At 45.1% G+C, this 18,949-nt stretch overlaps 1 protein-coding gene across 1 annotated transcript in view; it reads right to left on the bottom strand.

The window, feature by feature from the left end:
* Positions 1 to 8,899: 8,899 nt before the first annotated feature.
* The window catches only part of PPIL2 (peptidylprolyl isomerase like 2), a 61,838-nt gene continuing 51,788 nt past the window's right edge, over positions 8,900 to 18,949 (bottom strand). The window contains exons 17-20 of the mRNA XM_033174586.1: positions 14,145 to 14,217; positions 13,926 to 13,988; positions 13,104 to 13,243; positions 8,900 to 9,339 (exon numbers count right to left, since the gene is read on the bottom strand). Of these exons, the coding sequence (XP_033030477.1) occupies positions 9,246 to 9,339; positions 13,104 to 13,243; positions 13,926 to 13,988; positions 14,145 to 14,217 (370 nt within the window). The 3' untranslated portion in view covers positions 8,900 to 9,245. The remainder of the gene's footprint in view (positions 9,340 to 13,103; positions 13,244 to 13,925; positions 13,989 to 14,144; positions 14,218 to 18,949) is intronic.

Raw genomic sequence — 18,949 nt, 5'->3', positions numbered from 1 at the left:
CTGATCCCAGATGCCCCAATGGGAAACCTGCAAGCAGGACCTGAGCACAAGAGTTGTGGTTTCCAGCAACTGGCTTTCAGAACCATTACTGCCTCCCCAAAGGCCAAATGTGGAGAAAGAGAATACCTTCACAATGGCTAGTAGCCATTGATTGCCTGATCCTCCAGGAACTTGTCCAATCCTCTTTTAAAAGCCATCCAAGTTGGTGGCCATCACTGCCACCTGTGTGAGAGTTCCTTAGTTTACGTTCTGTGTGCTTAATTTTACCCTGAAGCTTCAAATAACCAGCTTCATTGAATGTCCATGAGTTCTGGTATGATGGGAGTTCATGAATTGTTGGCAGCAACAACTGGAGGATTGAGCCAGTGTCTACTCGAGGGCTTCCCAGAGGCATCAGTCAGCTACTGTGGAAGCCAGGTGCTGCACTAGATTCCAAGAGAGCTCTTCAGTATTGCTCTGATCCTATAGGATTCTTCCTACAGTTTCAGGATTTAAACTGCTGTGATCCTCTTGAGTAACCCGTTCACGTAAGTATCTCTTGCTGTGATTTGGTTGGCTCTTGATCACATAAACTATTGCCTTTTGGGACAAGGAGGTCTTTGGCATGATTAAAATTTGCCAGAACCGAGCTCTCACAAAAACAGCTAAAAGCATTAGGGAAGAGATTTTAAAATAAAGCCGCTGGTAATGTTTATAACACCCTTATACATATCTACGATGCGGCTATACTTAGAATATTATAAACAGCTCTGGGCTGCACCATTTAAAAATAAAATAAATCTGTTTCACTGGAAAAGGAGCAGAAACGATCAAGGAATCAGAGTGCCTGCCCTATCAGAAATGGCAACAATATTTGGGGCTTTCTTTGCTTGGAAAGAAAGATCGCTGCAATTTATAAAACATGCAGCGTATGGAGAAACTGGGCCTTCTGGACAACTGCTTCTATCATGCCCCCCCCCCAGTCATTGGCTGTGTTTGCTGAAGCTAATGGGAGTTGTAAGTCAGCAACATCTGGAGGGCCAGAGGTTCTCTCCCCCCCACCACCACCAACCCATCCTTATTTTGAAAGTAGAGCCGAGAAATCCATGGAGAAAAAGCTGCTGACGATTAGTCAGGTTTGCCAAATGGCACTTCCAGATTCAACAGCCTCATGCTCCTGAATGCCAATGGCTGGGGGGGCAGGCAAGAGGGGGAAAGGGTTGGGAAGCAGGAAGCTAGATTAGGAGGCCCCTTGGGTCTGATTCAGCCAAGGGGCTCTTATCTTAGTTCAGTATCCCTGTGGTTGGAATGTACGTAGGTGGCCACCCAGACAGCTGGCTGTAGATAGAAGCAGCATGGATTGCCCTATATGGAACCTTGGCCTCCATAACAATTTGTGGTGTGGGAGGTGCGCATGTTGGTGTGAAAACAGGGCTAAGCTTAGGCTCTTGTGAAATCCAAGGCACCTCTCTGCTTGTTTGCGTTCTCTTCTGTAATCTCAATGGATGCTACTGGCTTTCAGGAGACATCTCTTCCCCTTTGTGAAAAAAAATTCCCCTGGAGCTCCGTCTGCTGCATCCATCTCATTGTCAAGATAGCGGCCAGCTTGCTTTGCACTTCAGTCTTTAATAAATAATTTCAATGGATTTTTATGCAAACCCCTTTGAGGTTTTGACAATCAAGCACCCTACAAAATTCTGTAAAATAAATGGAACGAAGAGACAGCACCGCCCCTGCATGCAAACACTCATTAAGAACGAAGCATGGTTGTGAAGGCAACACATTGCCTTGGCCAGTAAAGCCATCTGAGTACATGCATGACACATTATTTTTTTTGGCCGTCTTGTTATTTAACTGTATGTGAACATGCACTAGAGAATGCGAGAGAGAGAGAGAGAGAGAGAGAGAGAGAGAGAGAGAGAGATCATTTTAAAACCACATCTTATGCTTCAGCCAATTGAGGTTTTTATGTTTGAATGGCATATGCACTGTGTCATAATGTCTCAGAGAAATCACCCTGATCTTCCCATCAGTCTCCCTCCCTCTTTATTTTCTATTTCCAGCAGAGTTGTTATCATCCTCATCTTGGGGGAGGGGGGATATTGGGGGGGGGGGAAGTGCAGCAAAACAATGCTTCCTTTTGGCGCCTGTTTCCAGAGGGGTGAGGTCATCCTGAAAGGCAGCAGTTTTTCAGCTTGGTGGAAGATGACAGAGATTGGATTGATTCATGCCACATGCTAGGCTGAAACAGTGAGCAAGACATATACACTAAACTGCAACAGTGGCTTATTATGACCTGATGAACCAACCAGAGGCTCTAAGCAAACAGCCTGGGCAGAAACCAAGTGAGGCCTTTGTGGAGAAAAGCTTTTGGTCCTTGCACATGGCAGATGATGGCCACTGACCACCAAGTGAAGCCAAACAGGCAAAAAAAAAAAAAATGCATTTGCTCCTTTTTCTGTAATCACTCGTCCCCATCTCCTCAAAGGCTTCCCTCGCAGGAATTTGAGAGGGTGGGGGGTGGGTTGAAAAAATATATGTCTGTATGGATATTCTCTTTGTTTACGGTTTTGACAGATGGATTGGTAATGGATAATGGTTAAGGATTAAGAATTAACAGCCAAAACTTTGGGGACTGGAGGAAGGAAAGGGGGGGAGAGAAGAGCAAAAATTAATTAATTAAAATGTGATTATTTATCGAAATTAAAATTTAGGCTATGGAAGGTTCATAAATATTGTGAAGCAGAGGATATGTTAAATTCATAACTAAATTATGTCAGATGAATAATTATTTGATAAAGAGGTTAAAGAAAAATGTTAGAGTGTATAAAGTAGTATGGAGATTTAATTGGTGATAACTGTGAATTAGGGTTTAATTTGGAATTCAACGTGGGGGGATCGGGGAAGTCAGTAAAGATGATTTTTGCAAGTTAATTGGTTAAATTGGGAAAGAATTGATAATTACCCCAGTGAGAGGGGGGTTTGTCTTGTTTTGCTCCTCTTGGTGAGAGAAGGGGGAGTGTGGAAAATTTAATCATGTTTTGTATACTGGTTTAAATTGTAAAATCTTTAATAAATATTATTTTTTAAAAAAAATAGTTCACAAACCGGAACACTCACTTCCGGGTTTGCGGTGTTCGGGAGCCAAAACGTTCAAGAACTAAACTGTTTGAAAACCAAGGTACGACTTTACTGTGTTAGATAGGCCAATGCTCTGACCCAGTGCAAGGCAGCTTCCTATGTTATAGGGATATTTAAGTAGAAGAAGAAGAAGTGTTTGGATTTGATATCCCGCTTTTCACTACCCGAAGGAGTCTCAAAGCGGCTAACATTCTCCTTTCCCTTCCTCCCCCACAACAAACACTCTGTGAGGTGAGTGGGGCTGAGAGACTTCGGAGAAGTGTGACTAGCCCAAGGTCACCCAGCAGCTGCTTGTGGAGGAGCGGAGACGCGAACCCAGTTCACCAGATTACGAGTCTACCACTCTTAACCACTACACCACACACCTGCAAGTAATTGGTTTCCCCATGACATCTATGATTTGATAAATGGGGGGAGGGAAAGCACAGCAAAGTTTCAAGAGTGCCATAATTGGGTATATAATTCTGTAAGGGAAACAGGAATATTTGTCTTTTCTTTTTCTTTTTCACTTTGCCCTACTTCCATAACCCAATAACATTAGCGTCTGTACTTCACTTTCCTCTGATCTCAGAGTTTGCAATCACCTACCTGCAGAACCCTGCATATACATAACCTGCAAACTGAGGATGATGCTCTATGCATCTGATTCTAGTCCACAGAAACCTATGCTACAATAAACTTATTATTCAGTTTTATGTTGTGAACCGCCTTAAGATTTATGGGTATAAGGCGGTATACACATTTTCTAATGATGATGATGATAACAACAACAACAACAACAACAACAACAACAACGGCCACAATTAGGAGTCTTCTGGGGAAGAATACAGCTTTTATGAAACTATGTTTGGTCACCTTGAGCCCCACCCCACCCCCAAAAAACTATCAGACATAAATGACTATGGTGAACAGATAATTAAGATCTTTTCCAAAGCCTTTTCAGTGGTGGTACCCAAATTCCTTCCTATACATATTTTGTTCTCTTCTGACAAATGGCATGGAGCGGCTTAAGGTGTCAAGAGCTATAACCAAGTGGACAAGGTTTAAAGGTGGCCCACTAAAGGAATCCAACTCAGCTTCTGCACTACTGGAAATCTGCAACAGCTGATTCTTGTGCAATCTGTTGCACACTATTTTGATGATGTACCTGCTTTCCCCCTTGCATAACAACATTCCATCAGAGCAACAACTATACCAACAGGCGACTTTAACATAGTACCACACTGGATACAACGCACAGTGATAGTTGGCGCAGTGGCAGGGCTAAATTCAGCTACTTTTCTTTCCACAGATTGAGGAGGAGGGCCCAACAAGCAAAAGGAACAGTGTTCTCCTGTGATCTGTGACCAGGGCATAAGATAGACATGACCTCCTGAATAATGATCCCCTGTAGCGTTACTCCACTGCTCACTTGAATGTTGTTGCTTTAAAATATAGAGCCAATTTTGGAGACTACAGTGACAGCGACTGTGTCTCATTGGAGCCCAACCCCCACCCCCACCCATGTTTTGTTGAAGTACTTTTAAACAGGAACTTCTGATGCACAAGTTAAGCAAGCAAACTTTTCCCTGGCACAGCGGTAGTGATAAGAACCTGCTAAGCCAGCGTTTCCCAAACTTGGGTCGCCAGCTGTTGTTGGACTGCAATTCCCATCATCCTCGACAACTGGTCCTGTTCTCTATGGGTGATGGGAGTTGTAGTCCAAAATCAGCTGGAGACCCAGGTTTGGGAAACCCTGAGCTAAGCTCAGGCTGCAGTTAAGCCCTGGAATATGAAGTAGAATTTATGGCTTTCAAAAGGAAGACAGTCACATGTTGTGGCGTCGCTGTGTTGTCACGTAAGCAAGTGACTCACGAACAAGTCCTCAGTTACATAGTGCCTGAAAATGTCACCAATTAGGGTAAGAAATGGTTTCTGCCAGCTTTCATCCCTTCCCAACCCTCTTTTGTTTAGCTGATCAATGATTTTGAGCGAGAGGTTCTAAAGTCATAGGGCAAGAGGCACTGCCTGTCTTCTTCAAGATAAGTATTTCCTCTTGCATGTCCAGCCACAAATTGAAAACCAATCTGCAGCAAACAGAATTAATTGCTTTTCTTTATAAACACACACACTCTCTCGTCTTCTGGTTCATACATTTGGGTGAATCTGTATTCAGTTCCAGGCAGCAAGCCTCTTGTCTCAGAAGCACTTTTGATGTTGATTTCCTTTTGCTCATCAGACCTTTGCTCCTGCTAAAACCTGCTGTTTTTTCCTTTGTAATATTTCTGTCCATTTTTAAAGCACTGGTTTGGCTTATATAGTCTCATTACTGCATCTTCTGTTCAACCCTGATATGTTCTAACCCCTGCCGCCAGGAAGCCACCTTCTGCGAGGACAGAGGAGAACAGAAAAAAAAGTGAAGGAGGGCTGGTTACAGCTTTTGTGAGGTATTTGGTGTGAGGCTCTCCAAAGCAGTAACTTTCACAAACAATGACACACACCTCTAGAGTGATGACAGATGACCCGGCAGTGATTCCTTCTCTTTGGGGTTGGGATCAGTCTGGACTGCTGCTCAGAGGACAGGTGAGCAAGTAGGCATCTTGGGTCCAGGATACCTCTGTCCTCTTATATCCCTGAGGTCTTTAGGGGAGTCGCTGTTTGTCGTCCCTCATAGCTCCGATGAATGACTCATACGTACCAGGAGCCATGGCTTTTAGAAATGTAGACTCCATTTTATGGAACTCCCCACTGGCTGAAGTCAAACAGGCTCCCACTCTGTTGTTATTTCCAGGTATTCAATCAGAATTCATTGTAAACCATCTTTTCCCCTTTTCCAAATACTGCATCCCTTCCGCACAATTTGGATACAGTACAGGAATTTCCCAATTTAAGCGGCCGTTATGTTCCAAGGCACCGCATGTTTAGGTGAAATTGCGTATATTTGAAAAGATTCCATTAACGGAGTCTCCAAAAAGTTTTACACATCACTTGGGAAGACAGGTGAACTAATGCCAGTGTACAGGAAGAAGCAAAGATCACCAGCGTTGAAGCAATGATTCTTCAACGTCAACTTCGTTGGACTGGTCATGTTGTTCGGATGCCTGATTACTGTCTTCCAAAGAAACTACTCTATTCCAAACTTAAAAATGGAAAGCGTAATGCTGGTGGTCAACCAAAGAGTTTTAAAGACTGTCTCAAGGCAAATATAAAAAATGTAGTATAAACACTGACAACTGGGAAATACTGGCCTGCGAGCGCTCCAGTTGGAGAACAGCCTTTACCAAAGGTGTCATGGGCTTTGAAGACACTCGAACTCAGGACGCAAGGGAGAAACATGCTAAGAGGAAGGCACACTTGGTAAACTCTCACCATGACCAACTCCCGCCCGGAAACTCAGATCCCCACTGTGGAAGGACATGTGGATCCAGAATTGGCCTCCATAGCCCCTTACGGACTCACTGTTAAAACCGTGTTTATGGAAGACAATCTTACTTGGCTACAAGTGCTCGCCAAAGAAGATAGCTTTTCAGTAAACAGCAGTAGCAACAAGCTTGGACCAAAGGCAGTGGACTTTTCTGGTGCACTAGGCTCCTCACACCAGCTGCCCAGAAGGCCCACTGTTGACACTTGTCTCTGATTTAAACACACACACAAACACACACACCGCAAATAAACCGAAGGCTCCATGTTCATCTTTTCAAACGAGGCTGAACTCCTAATAGAGCTACAAAACATTTCCTCAAAAGAAATCAAGGCTCCAGTAAGAATCTTAGAAAATATAGGTGACTCATTTCCTGGCAAGCCAAACAAAAGTGTTTTGGCAGCGTCCCGGAAAAACTGAACAGGAAAGCAGGAAGCAAATGAAAATTAAAATCTTTAATGGAAAAAACCCATATCACAGAAATTGTCCTGCTATAATTTTGTGTCAAGGGGACTTGATGTTTTCTTTCTTCATAAACAAGGTGGTACTGCGATATAACAACTTATTTTCTCAAGCAAGAGGTCCTTACTTCTTGCCAGTGGATGTCAGTTGATCATTCCAAGCAGTAGAAGTAAATACTCCAATGTATCTGGCCAGTCTGTCGGTGGATGGAATTTGGAGCCAGTCTTTTAGCAGCAATTCTTGTCGCGTAAGTCTATGCAAATATCATTTAAATATTCTAGGCAGGCTCTCAGGGAGAGTGTGGTCTGTACATCGGAAGTGGAGAAGTAGGACTGGCCACTTTATTTGGGCAACTTTCGCCAAGAAGTGGTTTCACTGCTTTTGGACCGGCCCAGGTAGCACATAACAGTAACCCATCATTAGCAACCAATTACCAACTTCTGGTGCCCAACAACCAGTTCACTTCTTTTGCTCCACCCTGCCAGTCATGGGGAGAAATGAACCACAAAGCTTGACTCAGTATTAAGTTAGAACCAGCACTCATAGTTTGTTTCTCCCAGAGGGGACAAGGCAGGACTGAGAGGAAGCAACTGAGCAGCTGGTAGCAGCACACTGCTTGCTCACAGTAAGCCATGGTTTATTACTGACTATGGTTTACTGTTACAAGTGAACAAAGCCAATGAGTAAAAACAAATGTAATCAATGACAGCCTTTCTTTTATTACAACTTCCTGCTAACAGCGAACCCTTTTGACTGATTTCCTGCAATCCAGACAGCTAGAAAAGTTGCACATATTTGTGCCGGTGCTGGGGGGGGGGGTGTACTTCTGTTCTTTACCTATAAATATAATTTTTGAATTATATGAAAATAGAAATACATATATACATAAGCAAACTTGTCTCCATTGGACTATAAACTGGCATTTGGCATTCACTCAGCCAATGCTTCTAAACACCTTAACTCTGCCCATATTTAGCAGAAAGGACAGAATGTGCATTGCACAGAAATGCACACGGTGACTGCCGGGCGGCCATTTTTGTTAATGAGGATAGTAGGTTTAGGAGGGGCTAGCTTCAAGCAGAGAGAAGGCTCAAACTGCTCCTTGCTGAACGTTTCCTCTCCAAATGGCACCTTCTAGCTGATTCTCATCCTAAGGGTTACCCCAAGCGGTCAAAGTACTTGGAGGGGATTTGCAAATGATAAAAAGGGTGGGCAAAGGAATAGAAGAAGAAGAAGAAGAAGAGTTTGGATTTGATATCCTGCTTTATCACTACCCGAAGGAGTCTCAAAGCGGCTAACATTCTCCTTTCCCTTCCTCCCCCACAACAAACACTCTGTGAGGTGAGTGGGGCTGAGAGACTTCAGAGAAGTGTGACTAGCCCAAGGTCACCCAGCAGCTGCATGTGGAGGAGTGGAGACGCGAACCCGGTTCCCCAGATAACAAGTCTACCGCTCTTAACCACTACACCACACTGGCTCTCAATAAGCAAACCCTCCAGTCTGGTCCCTGTGCTTCTTAAAGTGAGAGGTCAATTCCCTCATTGTGTCCTGACTGGGCTGCAACCTCTTCATGCTGCACATCAAAAATGAGGGGGGACAGTGGCGCTTCAATTTGTGCCTGCAAGCAGAAGATCTGAATTGAACTGATGCAGATCCCTCTGTCAAACCTGGTAGCTCGGAACTGAATTCCTAAGAGAGAGGACACTGGACAGCTGCAGCTCTGTTATGATCCCAGAGCCCAGAGAGAAGGGGTGGATGCTTCTAAGCAGCAGTAAGGTGGCTCTCATACAGTGCAGTAGGAGGTGTGAAATGGAGGGAGGATGCTCAGGCGGTGTTTACAAATTAAAACTGGGAAGGCGTAAAGGGTTATGTGTCTCCTGCAACAAGAGTGCAGCTCTAATGCTCTCTCCGCCTCCTCTGAAATCTGGCAATTACCCATTTAAGCTGGGAATAGAACCTCGCTCATTCATCTGTTTTTAGCATCCTCTCGTGTTCTGCTGATAAATCTGCTGAGCAACAACGCATTAAGCATCCTCCTTGAATTAGGGAGCCCAGCAGCAAACTGAAAAAGCAAAGCAGTTCTTCCTGAGAAGGGCTCGAGAGAGAAAGAGAAAGAGAGGCCAAGGAAATCTGACTTAAACCATGTTAGGAAATTGTCTTGAACTGGTTGGGTTTGGGTTTCTTTGCCTACTGCAGGAGAGATGTACAACTCAGGCTTTCTCCGTCCAGAGTCTAGGCTTGGTTACAGTTGGGTTTTTGGTTCCTACCAGGAGCTGAAGTCCCCAAAGCCTGTGCTCTTCTTCTCTTTCTTTGCAGCTGTGCTGGTGGACGGCCCATCATCTTCAGCCACTCGCTTCCTGTAACGGAAACCACACCGGTCAGGGCTCAGGCTGTGAGCCTAACCCCACCCACCTGGGGAAATGAACCCCAATGAGTTCAACCGGACTTCCTCCTGAGTGCATGCAGCTAGAATGGAGGGCAGCCCTTTTTATTTACATCTTCTGCCCCACCCATCAATCCAAAGAGCAGCACCCCTCCCTCCTCTTGATCCTCACAACCATCTTGTGAAGCAGGTCAGGCTGAGAAAGGGTGACTGGTCACTCGTTACTGTTCTTTTACGGAATAGGGGGTGTGAATCTGGGCCTCCCCAATGAAACCACGGTGTGGGTGTGGCTTTCCTATGAACTTCTGTATATTAAGATGACATAATAATAATAATAATAATAATAATAATAATAATAATAATAATAATACTTATACCCCGCCCATCTGGCCGGGTTTCCCCAGCCACTCTGGGCGGCTTCCAACAGAATGTTAAAATACAGTAATCTATTAAACATTAAAAGCTTCCCTAAACAGGGCTGCCTTCAGATGTCTTCTTAAAGTCTGGTAGTTGTTTTTCTCTTTGACATCTGGTGGGAGGGCGTTCCACAGGGCAGGTGCCGCTACCTAGAAGGCCCTCAGCACTGGAACTCAGTGTCAGGGCAGAATGATGGGCTCCTTCAGGTATACTGGACCGAAGCCGTTTAGGGCTTTAAAGGTCAGCACCAACACTCTGAATTGTGCTCGGAAACGTACTGGTCTCGTACTGTCCAATGGAGCATTTGAACACTTGCAATTCCTCCAGACATTTTGGACTACAACTCCCATCAGCCACAGCAGTTGTGCTGTATGGCTGATGGGAGTTGAAGTCTAAAATATCTGGAGGGCACCAAGTTGGCAAATGCTGGTCTACTCCGGTCAGCAGCACACTCTCTGGAGTCTTCCACAAAAAGTCCACCTGAGATTCATTTTTTTAGAGAGATGCTGGGGGTTGAACCTGCCGCCTTCAACACGGAAAGCTTGGGCTCTAACCCTCAGTCCCCATTGCCATCTGCTCAGCAGCAGAGTACTGAGCTCTTCTCTTGCTCAAAAACATGAAGAACCTGAGGTATTGTTTGCTTTTTAAAAATTATTTATTTCGTAGATTTATATCCTGCTTTTCGACTAATATTAACAATAATTATTTTATTATTTGTACCCATCTGACTGGGTTGTTCCAGCCACTCTGGGAGGCTTCAAACAAATATAAAAGCACCCAATATTAAAAAAACTTCCTGATACAGGGCTGCCTTCAGCTGCCTTCTACAAGTTGTACAGTCATTTATCTCCTTGACATCTGACGGGAGGGTATTCCACAGGGACGCGACTCCTGCGAAGGCCCTCGGAGCTGGACCTCAGTGTGACTAGCAGGTCTGGGTGGGTGTTGGCCTTGAGCTGGCCGAGACCCCCCGCCAAGGAACAGCAGCTGGCCTTGGAAGCCCCAATGCATTGCAAAGCTGAGGCTGCTCTTGTCTCACACTCCGTCCTGCTCTTACTGCCTTTGCTCAGGGAGCAAGCAATGCTAGGTTACTCAATGGGCAGACTAAGTAGATGCTTAGGGCACCAGTGAAGCAGGAACACACACACAAATTGAGGAGTTTTTGAAAGGATTTAGTATTTTTTTTTATTTTTTTAAAAAAAGCACCAGTGTGAATTTCATGGTGAAAATCAGAACTTTTGTTAAGACTTCCTTATACTCCATTGCGCCGTCTTTCCCCATTTTTTCCTGTTCTCTTTTTATCATTATGTATCCCCACTGAAACCAAACCAAAAAAGAAACCAGGGGGCCATCCTACTAATGTAGATTTAAAGACCGTGAGGAAATCGGTACAGCACAAGACTCTTAATTTCAGGGTCATGGGTTCGAGTCCCACCACACTGGGCAAAATATCCCTGCACTGCAGGGGGTTGGACTAGATGGCTCTTGGGAGCCCTTCCAACTCTACAAACTATTCTATGAAATCAGATTCCACCATGGGTTGCGTATAACACAAATTCATAGGCATTCTGGCACACGCATCAAGTCTCGTCAAAAAAGTAAAATGTTGTCTTTCCGTTTCTTGTTGGGTTCATTTTGAATTACAAATGGGGTATCGTAATCTTTTCAGTGCTTAGGAACTCTTGATCTGTGTGCAACGCTGGCTTTCCTGGGAAAGGCAGCTGCTAAAGCTTGCAGCTACCACCACCAGCACCCACCCCTGCTATTCCTGACTCCCCCTGAGGCTGCCACGATCTCCTGCTCACACTCACAATCGTCTAATGACTAAGTGCCCAAGGGGGAGGCCAGGCCATAGACTCTGAATGATCCTAGCATCGAGCTACATCCTCCCTTTAAAAAAAATGGAACTTAAGACTGGAAGACAGGAGTGAACGAGAAGCACGCCAGAGGAGCCAGACTCCCTGCTAACAGGCATCAATTACTTTCCCTCCGCATCTTCATGGCAAACCAAGACTGGAGGAGAAAAAGCAATTTTAAACTCAATGGGCTCCTGGCGTGGCTTCGTATCAGAGGCAAGAAGCAACATCGGTCAAGGAAACATCACACCTTCACCTCAGGCTGTTTGTCTTCAGCTGGTGGGCCCTAGTCTAATCTAAAGTGAATCACACCAGGGTAACTGCCATCAATTCTCTCTCGTTCACTCGCTCAAGTTTTTTCCCCTCTCTCATTCGCTCGCTTTTCATTTTTTAAGGGAAGGAGAAAGAGGCAGGAGAAACTTGGGTGAAAATGGGCTCTCCTCTGCAAACCTCCCCAAGCGTTCTAGGCATTTTTAATACTTAGTAGTGATTTACTGGGATGAGCCCTTGATTCAACACTATCATGAGGGAGAGGGGCGACAGGGAGCCCCTCCCCTTCAGCTCCACTCAGCTGCAATTCGCCTCCTTCCATCCAGACATGGGCACCTGCAGCGCTGGAGGAACCATAAATCCTAGATTCCCAGCTTTCTTTCTTTTAAAAGTATGTTTCTAGCATTAGTAAAGCATTAGTAAAGCTTGCGATACGAGACAGGCAGTGTTCATATTTTGTGTGCTTGAGAGAGAAAATAACCTGCTGATGTCAGGGACCATGCTGAGGAGGGCGGCCCTGAGGAGGAACGGTGGGAGCCTCCCCCTCCCCCTGCTCCTTATCAGGATCCCGAATCTTCCCAGGAGCAGTGGGACAGTATAGATTGGGAGCAGTGGTTTGCAGAGGGACAAGGAGAGCAGATAAGGTAGCAGCTCAGAAAGCGCAGTGGTTCTGAGATCAGGTTGCAAGACGCAGAAGTGAAGGGGGTGACTAGGGGGAAGTGGGTGGCACCCTTAATTGGGAGCACCTTCACCCTAGGAATGGATTCTTTGTTCTCTCACTGTGCTCGTTAAAACTTTCTAACTGGTAAGAAATTTCTTTCGCTTTGTTCTGCTTATCCACTGCCAAGGGGTGGGGAGGAAGCCGAATCCCTGAAGCCTGACAGCTACTCACTTTCAGTGTTTTACTCAAACACTACTGATATAAATATAATAATAATAATAATAATAATAATAATAATAATAATAATAATAATAATAATTACTCTTGCCCCCACCCTCCGCCTCCAGAAAACATTCCCATCTCCAACACCTTCAGCTTTTGAAGGTTGCACATGACACCCTCCCCGATATCCTGGAGAGTGTGCTGCCAGTCAGAGTTGACAATACTGGGGGCCAAAAGGCAAACAGTCTGATCCTGCCTACGTAACGAAGACGTGGAGCAGTTTCACTTCTCAAGCTCAGTCGCGCAACTCACGCTGCAGCTATGTTGATGTACTTCCCGACACCCTCCCGGTACGTCTTCGGAATGTGCTGCTCCTTCTTTGGGACGACGACTTTGGTCTTCTCCTTGGCTGCCTCCTCTTCTTGCTGGGCCTTCTCTCTCTCTTTGGCAACCTTTGAAGAAGAAGAAGAAGAGACACAAGAGCAGGTAAGGTCCCGAAAGGCACGATATCAAACAGACCAGAGGGCCATTTATCTAGATATCGAGACCCAGCGTGGCGAAGCAATGATCGTGCTAGACTAGGACCTGAGAGAACAGGGTTCAAATCCTCCCACTCAGCCATGAAGCTCACTTGAGTGGCCTTTGGCCAGTCACTGCCTCTCATCTTGACCTCCTTCACAGGGTTTGCTATGGGGGATTAAATGAGGAGTGGGGGATTAAATGAGCTCCTCGCAGAAGAATGTGGGATATACAGTAAATGCAGAAAATCAACAACTGAAGTAGTCAAAAGATGGGGTCGCCTGCACTTTTTATGAGGATAAAATGGAACAGGGGGCAGAACTATGTACGCCACCTTGAGCTCATTGGGGGGGGGGAGGCAAGTAAGAGAGAAAGGTAATCAGAAAGAAGCAAGTAAACTGTAAAACCATCTTGCCTAAAGGGCATGTCTGTCACGCCCAAATGTTGTAAATAAATAAAATCTGATTAAGTCAGGTTTTCTTCAAATTCAAAAGCGCGGACACAACCAAACACACGCACACAGAACTAAGGGCTGCCTAGGGAGGTATTAAATTAATTTCCTGCTTGAGTGGCTCTCTGTGCTAGCCTGCTTATGTCCCAAGTTTCCATCATCACCTGAGCATCTGCTTCTTCGTATGGATCAACGAAAACAGTTGTCGACGTGATTTTTATTTCTTCCTGGGGACAAAAGGAGACGAGCGGGTGGGTTAAGTATATGGTGCGCTCCACAGATCAGTACCACCGCTCCTGAACTTTGGGCTTAAAGCGTGCACAAGGGCAGGAGTGGCGGAGGATGAAGAAGTCACAAAGTTCAGGCGAGTAACCTGTTGCTACCTTGGGACGGTCCGTTTTGGGATCACTTTCCACGTTCTCCATTGCTGTCAGCGTTTCGAAGCCACCGACCACTCTGCAAAAGAAAAAAGACAATCTGAGTGGAGGGACAAAACAAAGTGGGGAGAAAGAGAGGGGCGGAATGCATCGTTCCAAAAACATTTGCGACATTTCGGTCACCTTCGTAAAGCTATCACCTTAACGTGGACTTTGTGATTTTATTTGTTGTAGGCCGACACGACTACTTTCGCTTTTCCGTTTTCCGTTATTTTAGATTTTCATGATGTTGCATGTATTTTAGTTGCTATCTGGAAAAGGATTTGAACACTGGAAAAGTGACACAAAGGCGCTCTAAATTAAATTTATTTATTTTTAAATACCCCCGGAGATCAGCAACTACCGCAAACTTTGGCCACCCAGTGGAAGGAAATAATCCTGCTCAAGTTTCTGTTTGAATGATATATGGTTCAGTCCTCTGCCAGGCAGGATGAAAACACAAAGATCAGTCGATAGGGTCCTAATCTCTTCTTGACCAGGCAAGGGAGAAGATTTAGGGCTGCGAGCCTTTCCACCAAGCTGTTTCCCACAAACTGTTTCTATGTGCTTTAGAAAGTTCACAGCAGAAGCTCCTTTTTATGACGACGCTTCAGGCTGACAGCAACAGAAGAAGCCTTTACACAACGCTGAAGACACAAAAGCTCATCCAACGTATATGCTCTACATTTTTAATTGCCCTCGGTTTAAGTCCTGAAGCCTTCTCTCACAAATAAATAAACTCAAGCTTTCTTATTGGGGATCTTGATTTTAATGGGGCTTTAATAAAAAAGGGGGGAAGGGGGGGGAACCCTTTTTAGGACCCAAATCAAACAACCCCCCCCCCAAACCCCACTGTTCAGAAACACATGGTTGAATGTAGACTAGAAGCCGGGTCTCCCGGGACCTGGTATGACACTCAAAACCACTCCACCACATGGTATTCATATTCAATGATATTAATAATGATTCATATTATTACTAATTACCAATGCTGTTATTTGTACAGCTGCCAAAAGGAAACGCACCACTAAGGTTGGGCCCTTGTCAAGGCACCCAAGTCTCTACGCTTATCCCTACATTCAGGGAGAGACCTTCGTCTGCTCTGCTGACATCTGTGCCTGAGACGTTTTTTCTTTCCACTTGTGTGTTTTTCTCTCTTGCTCCTAAATTATATCAATTAAGCAGCTTGCCATATTGTGCTGGCCGGGGCCCAAGGCAAAACACAGTTTCCTGCTCAGGAGACAATGCAAAATAAAATAAATAAAATATCTGGAATGCTTTAGGGAGAGAAACGAAAACACGGAGCAGAAGGAAGGGGGGAAGGGGACTTGCCTGTGCAAGAAAAATCTACACGTCCGCTTGGCAAATCTGTGTTTACCGGGGGGGAAAGTATTTTAAGATGTTGATCGAAGTATGGCACCCTTTATAGCTGGAGGAGCCAAATTCTGAAGGTTGATATGAGGGCTGCCTAGAACACAAAAGATTCCTTTGCAGATTTTGAGTGCGTGCAGCAAAATACATAATGCACTGCATTTATCACGCAATGACTTAAAATGACTCCCATCAGCCTCAACCCAGCATGGCTAGTGGCCCAGGATGATGGGAGTTGTAGTCCAGTTGTAGTCACCATTGACCCATCCCTGGTTTACATGCCCATGAAGATCACTGGGCGGACTTGGACCAGGCATGGTCTCTCAACCTGACCTACCTCACTGGTTGTTGTGGGGATCAAAGGAGGAGGGGAATGGGGGGGGGGAACCACGTACGGCACCTTGAGCTCCTTGGATGAACAGGCAGCATATAAATGCAACAAACAAACAAAGCATTGTGGGAACTTCGGAAGCTGCCCCGAACTGCATTAAGGCACACTGGTCCGTCCATTTCAGTACCGTCTTCCCCAGGGGCTGCCAACCTGGTGCCCATGGGCACCATGGCACATGTAAAGTCTCTCACTTGTGGCCCAAGGCAGGAAAACACACCCCAAGCTTTCATTTTAAAAAAAACAACCAAGTCTCTAGTTCTTCTAGGAAGTAAGTTATGGGGCAAAAAGTGCAGGTACCTCATAAGTTATTTCTGTGACGTGAAAGTGAGTGTGATGTGGCTCTGGGATCTATGGTACTCTCAGTAACGTCCCTTCTGCATAGTTTTCCATGAAGGGGCAGATGGAGCAAGGTGGCCCCTTACATACTGTGGCCCCAACTTTTTCAGGGCTTCAAATGCCGAAAGCAAAACCTTGAACTTCCTGGTAGTATACTGGCAGCCAGGGCAGTTCCCTCAGCAGAGGTGCTATCTGGTGTCAGTCATTGAATTCTACTCAATAGTGATCCAGAGTAGATTCCAATGTATAGTAAGCAGAGTAAAAACTTAAAACACGTTGCAGGATTCCCAAAAAATAGACCAGAGGCAATTGTATTTCATCCAGCAGATCTTTACTGCTACTGAAGGCAAATGAGCATAATGGTCACAAATCCAATATTCAGGATTGGCACTGTCCATAAGAAATCCAGTTGCAGCAGACTTACCTTAAACATACGATAACTTATAACAAGTCTAAACCTTAACACTATAGCATACTGTGTACAGAACACCACACCAGAAAGAAAAGAGATAGAAAAAGTGAAACCCAGGCTCCTTCTGGCCTATGCGTGACGTTGACAGAAGAGATAATGGAACCAGTTTAAGCCAGCTGTACTCCACTTCTCTGAAGGAATAACCCAAACATCATGAAGTTTCTGCTTGTTTCTTTCACACAGAGAAGCTTCCAGAACCCTCTTGAATGAATTAGAATAGGAAAGATCTCTACACATCAGATCAATAATTTCTGCACTAAGAAATGGAAACTGACAGGGGAGAACCAGCCAATTGGCTAATTGCTGCATTCTGCTTTGGCTGCAGCTTCCAAGCCAAGGGCCAACGGAAGCCCCAGCAATGCTCCAGTGGTATTTTTTTTTTTATTATGGACAAGGATCTGGGATACCAGGGTACAAATCCCCTGAAGTCCACTGAAGGCCAGTCACTGTCTCTCAGCCTAACCTACCTGTCAGGAACTTCCCCAGTACTGCTCATGAGTAACGACAGAGCCTCTTTTGAAAACTAAGGCTATTTATTAAGCATTGCTATTTACAAGCGGAGATAGTAAAAAACATGACCGTTCAATCACTATCAGAATCCCGAAGTACATTCCTACGGCTTCCCGCCCAACACCAAATTTTTGGCACCCTGAAACGATGTCTCCTGGGTCCCCTAGCCCCCCTGCTCTGTGCCTGTGTAGGAAGCTGTGAGCTTCTTTCCGATCTCGTCTGGCTGGTGGTGCTGGGTCTTTCTGCAGCATCACGGAGCCCTTGCTCTGCTCCCTCGCTTGGAGACAATTCCTGGGATAGGCAGGAGGAGGAGGAGGAGTCTGTTTGCAAAAGGCGAGCTATCTTCCCTGAAGCGCAGCTCTCCCTGCCCTGCTCCTGAGCAGGACTCCCTCTCTCCCTCTCCTCGCGAGGAGCCGGGCTACTCCTGACACTACCCTTGCAGGGTTGGTTTCATGACAAAATGGAGAGCAGGAGAAGCATGCACGTCACCCTGAGCTCTTTGTTGAAAAACTGGGGTATAAATGCAATAAATAAATAAACGCGACAACATTTAGACTAGTGCTCTGTTTTGTTTTCCATGTGAACCGCTTTGAGCAAGGGATGCGTTTGCGGAAAACGTGGCATATAAATAAAAATCGCAACGACTCTTGCTCAACTCCCCCCCTTTCCAAAAATCTGAAGCCAGCATCTGCTGATTCATTGGCCTGTTTTATTCAAGCAAACGGTAGTTCTACCTCGCCGTCTGAAATATTATGCCAGGCGTATCAAAATGCAGAGGTCCAATCAGCATGCCAAATAAAAGCACTTTAATATAGAAGTGGAAAAATCAATTGATGCACAAAGAGGAGATATTGCTTGTGGCCAGCAACTATCAGAATGGAAACCATTTTTCAAGATTTTCACTTGAACCCAACTGGGTGGGATGCCAGAGCCCATTTATCTGTTCATTCCCACTGCATCTGAAGAGCACCCCTTTTCTAAGAGTACTGACCCCCCCCCTGCCCCTGTGTGCAGGGGCTGAATGAAGACCTAGGGGTTGAAATGGGGTCAGAAAGGGCCTGGAGCTGGAAAACAGGTTTACAAGGTACAGCGTGGAAAAAACTAATTAGGAACTATGAGCCGCAGAAATAAAGTGCATGGGCATATACAGAGTGCCCCTTCCTTGCTGATGGGAAACCTTTGCATTTAATAAGTGTGGGATACAACAATATTCTCAGGAAATGCTGCCTTATTGCTTTAAAAAAAGGGGGGGTTTACAGCTGCGTTTTGCTTTTTTGTGCTAGTTTTAATGCATATATGCACTTGTTTTTTTGTTTAAAAATATTGTAAGTCACTTTGATTTGCCATGGCAAAAAAGTAATGAATAAAATTAATCATCACCATCATTATTAATTTTATTTATTTATTTTGTTGTTTGTTTCAAAGAACATTTGTTATGTTCTTCAGAATTTGGATTGGGTTCAAAGATGACTTTGTAAGCTCTTCAGGGGGGTCAACGAATGCAGAAGTTTGGCAAGCCCTGATCTAAGGAGCATACAGGTATGTGCGTTGATGCCCTTTTATGCTCACAACCCTCTTGCAAGGCAGGCTAGACTGAAAGGCAAGGAACGAGCCCAAGGCTCTCCAGTGGAGCTTTTGTGGCATAGCTGGAGATCGAACGCAGGTCTCCCCAGTCCTAACCACTCTAACTAC

This window comes from Lacerta agilis, chromosome 17, assembly GCF_009819535.1.
Source record: "Lacerta agilis isolate rLacAgi1 chromosome 17, rLacAgi1.pri, whole genome shotgun sequence".
Lineage (NCBI taxonomy): Eukaryota > Metazoa > Chordata > Lepidosauria > Squamata > Lacertidae > Lacerta > Lacerta agilis.
The sequence above is the reverse complement of the archived record's forward strand: the minus strand, read 5'-3'. Positions and strand labels throughout refer to the sequence as shown.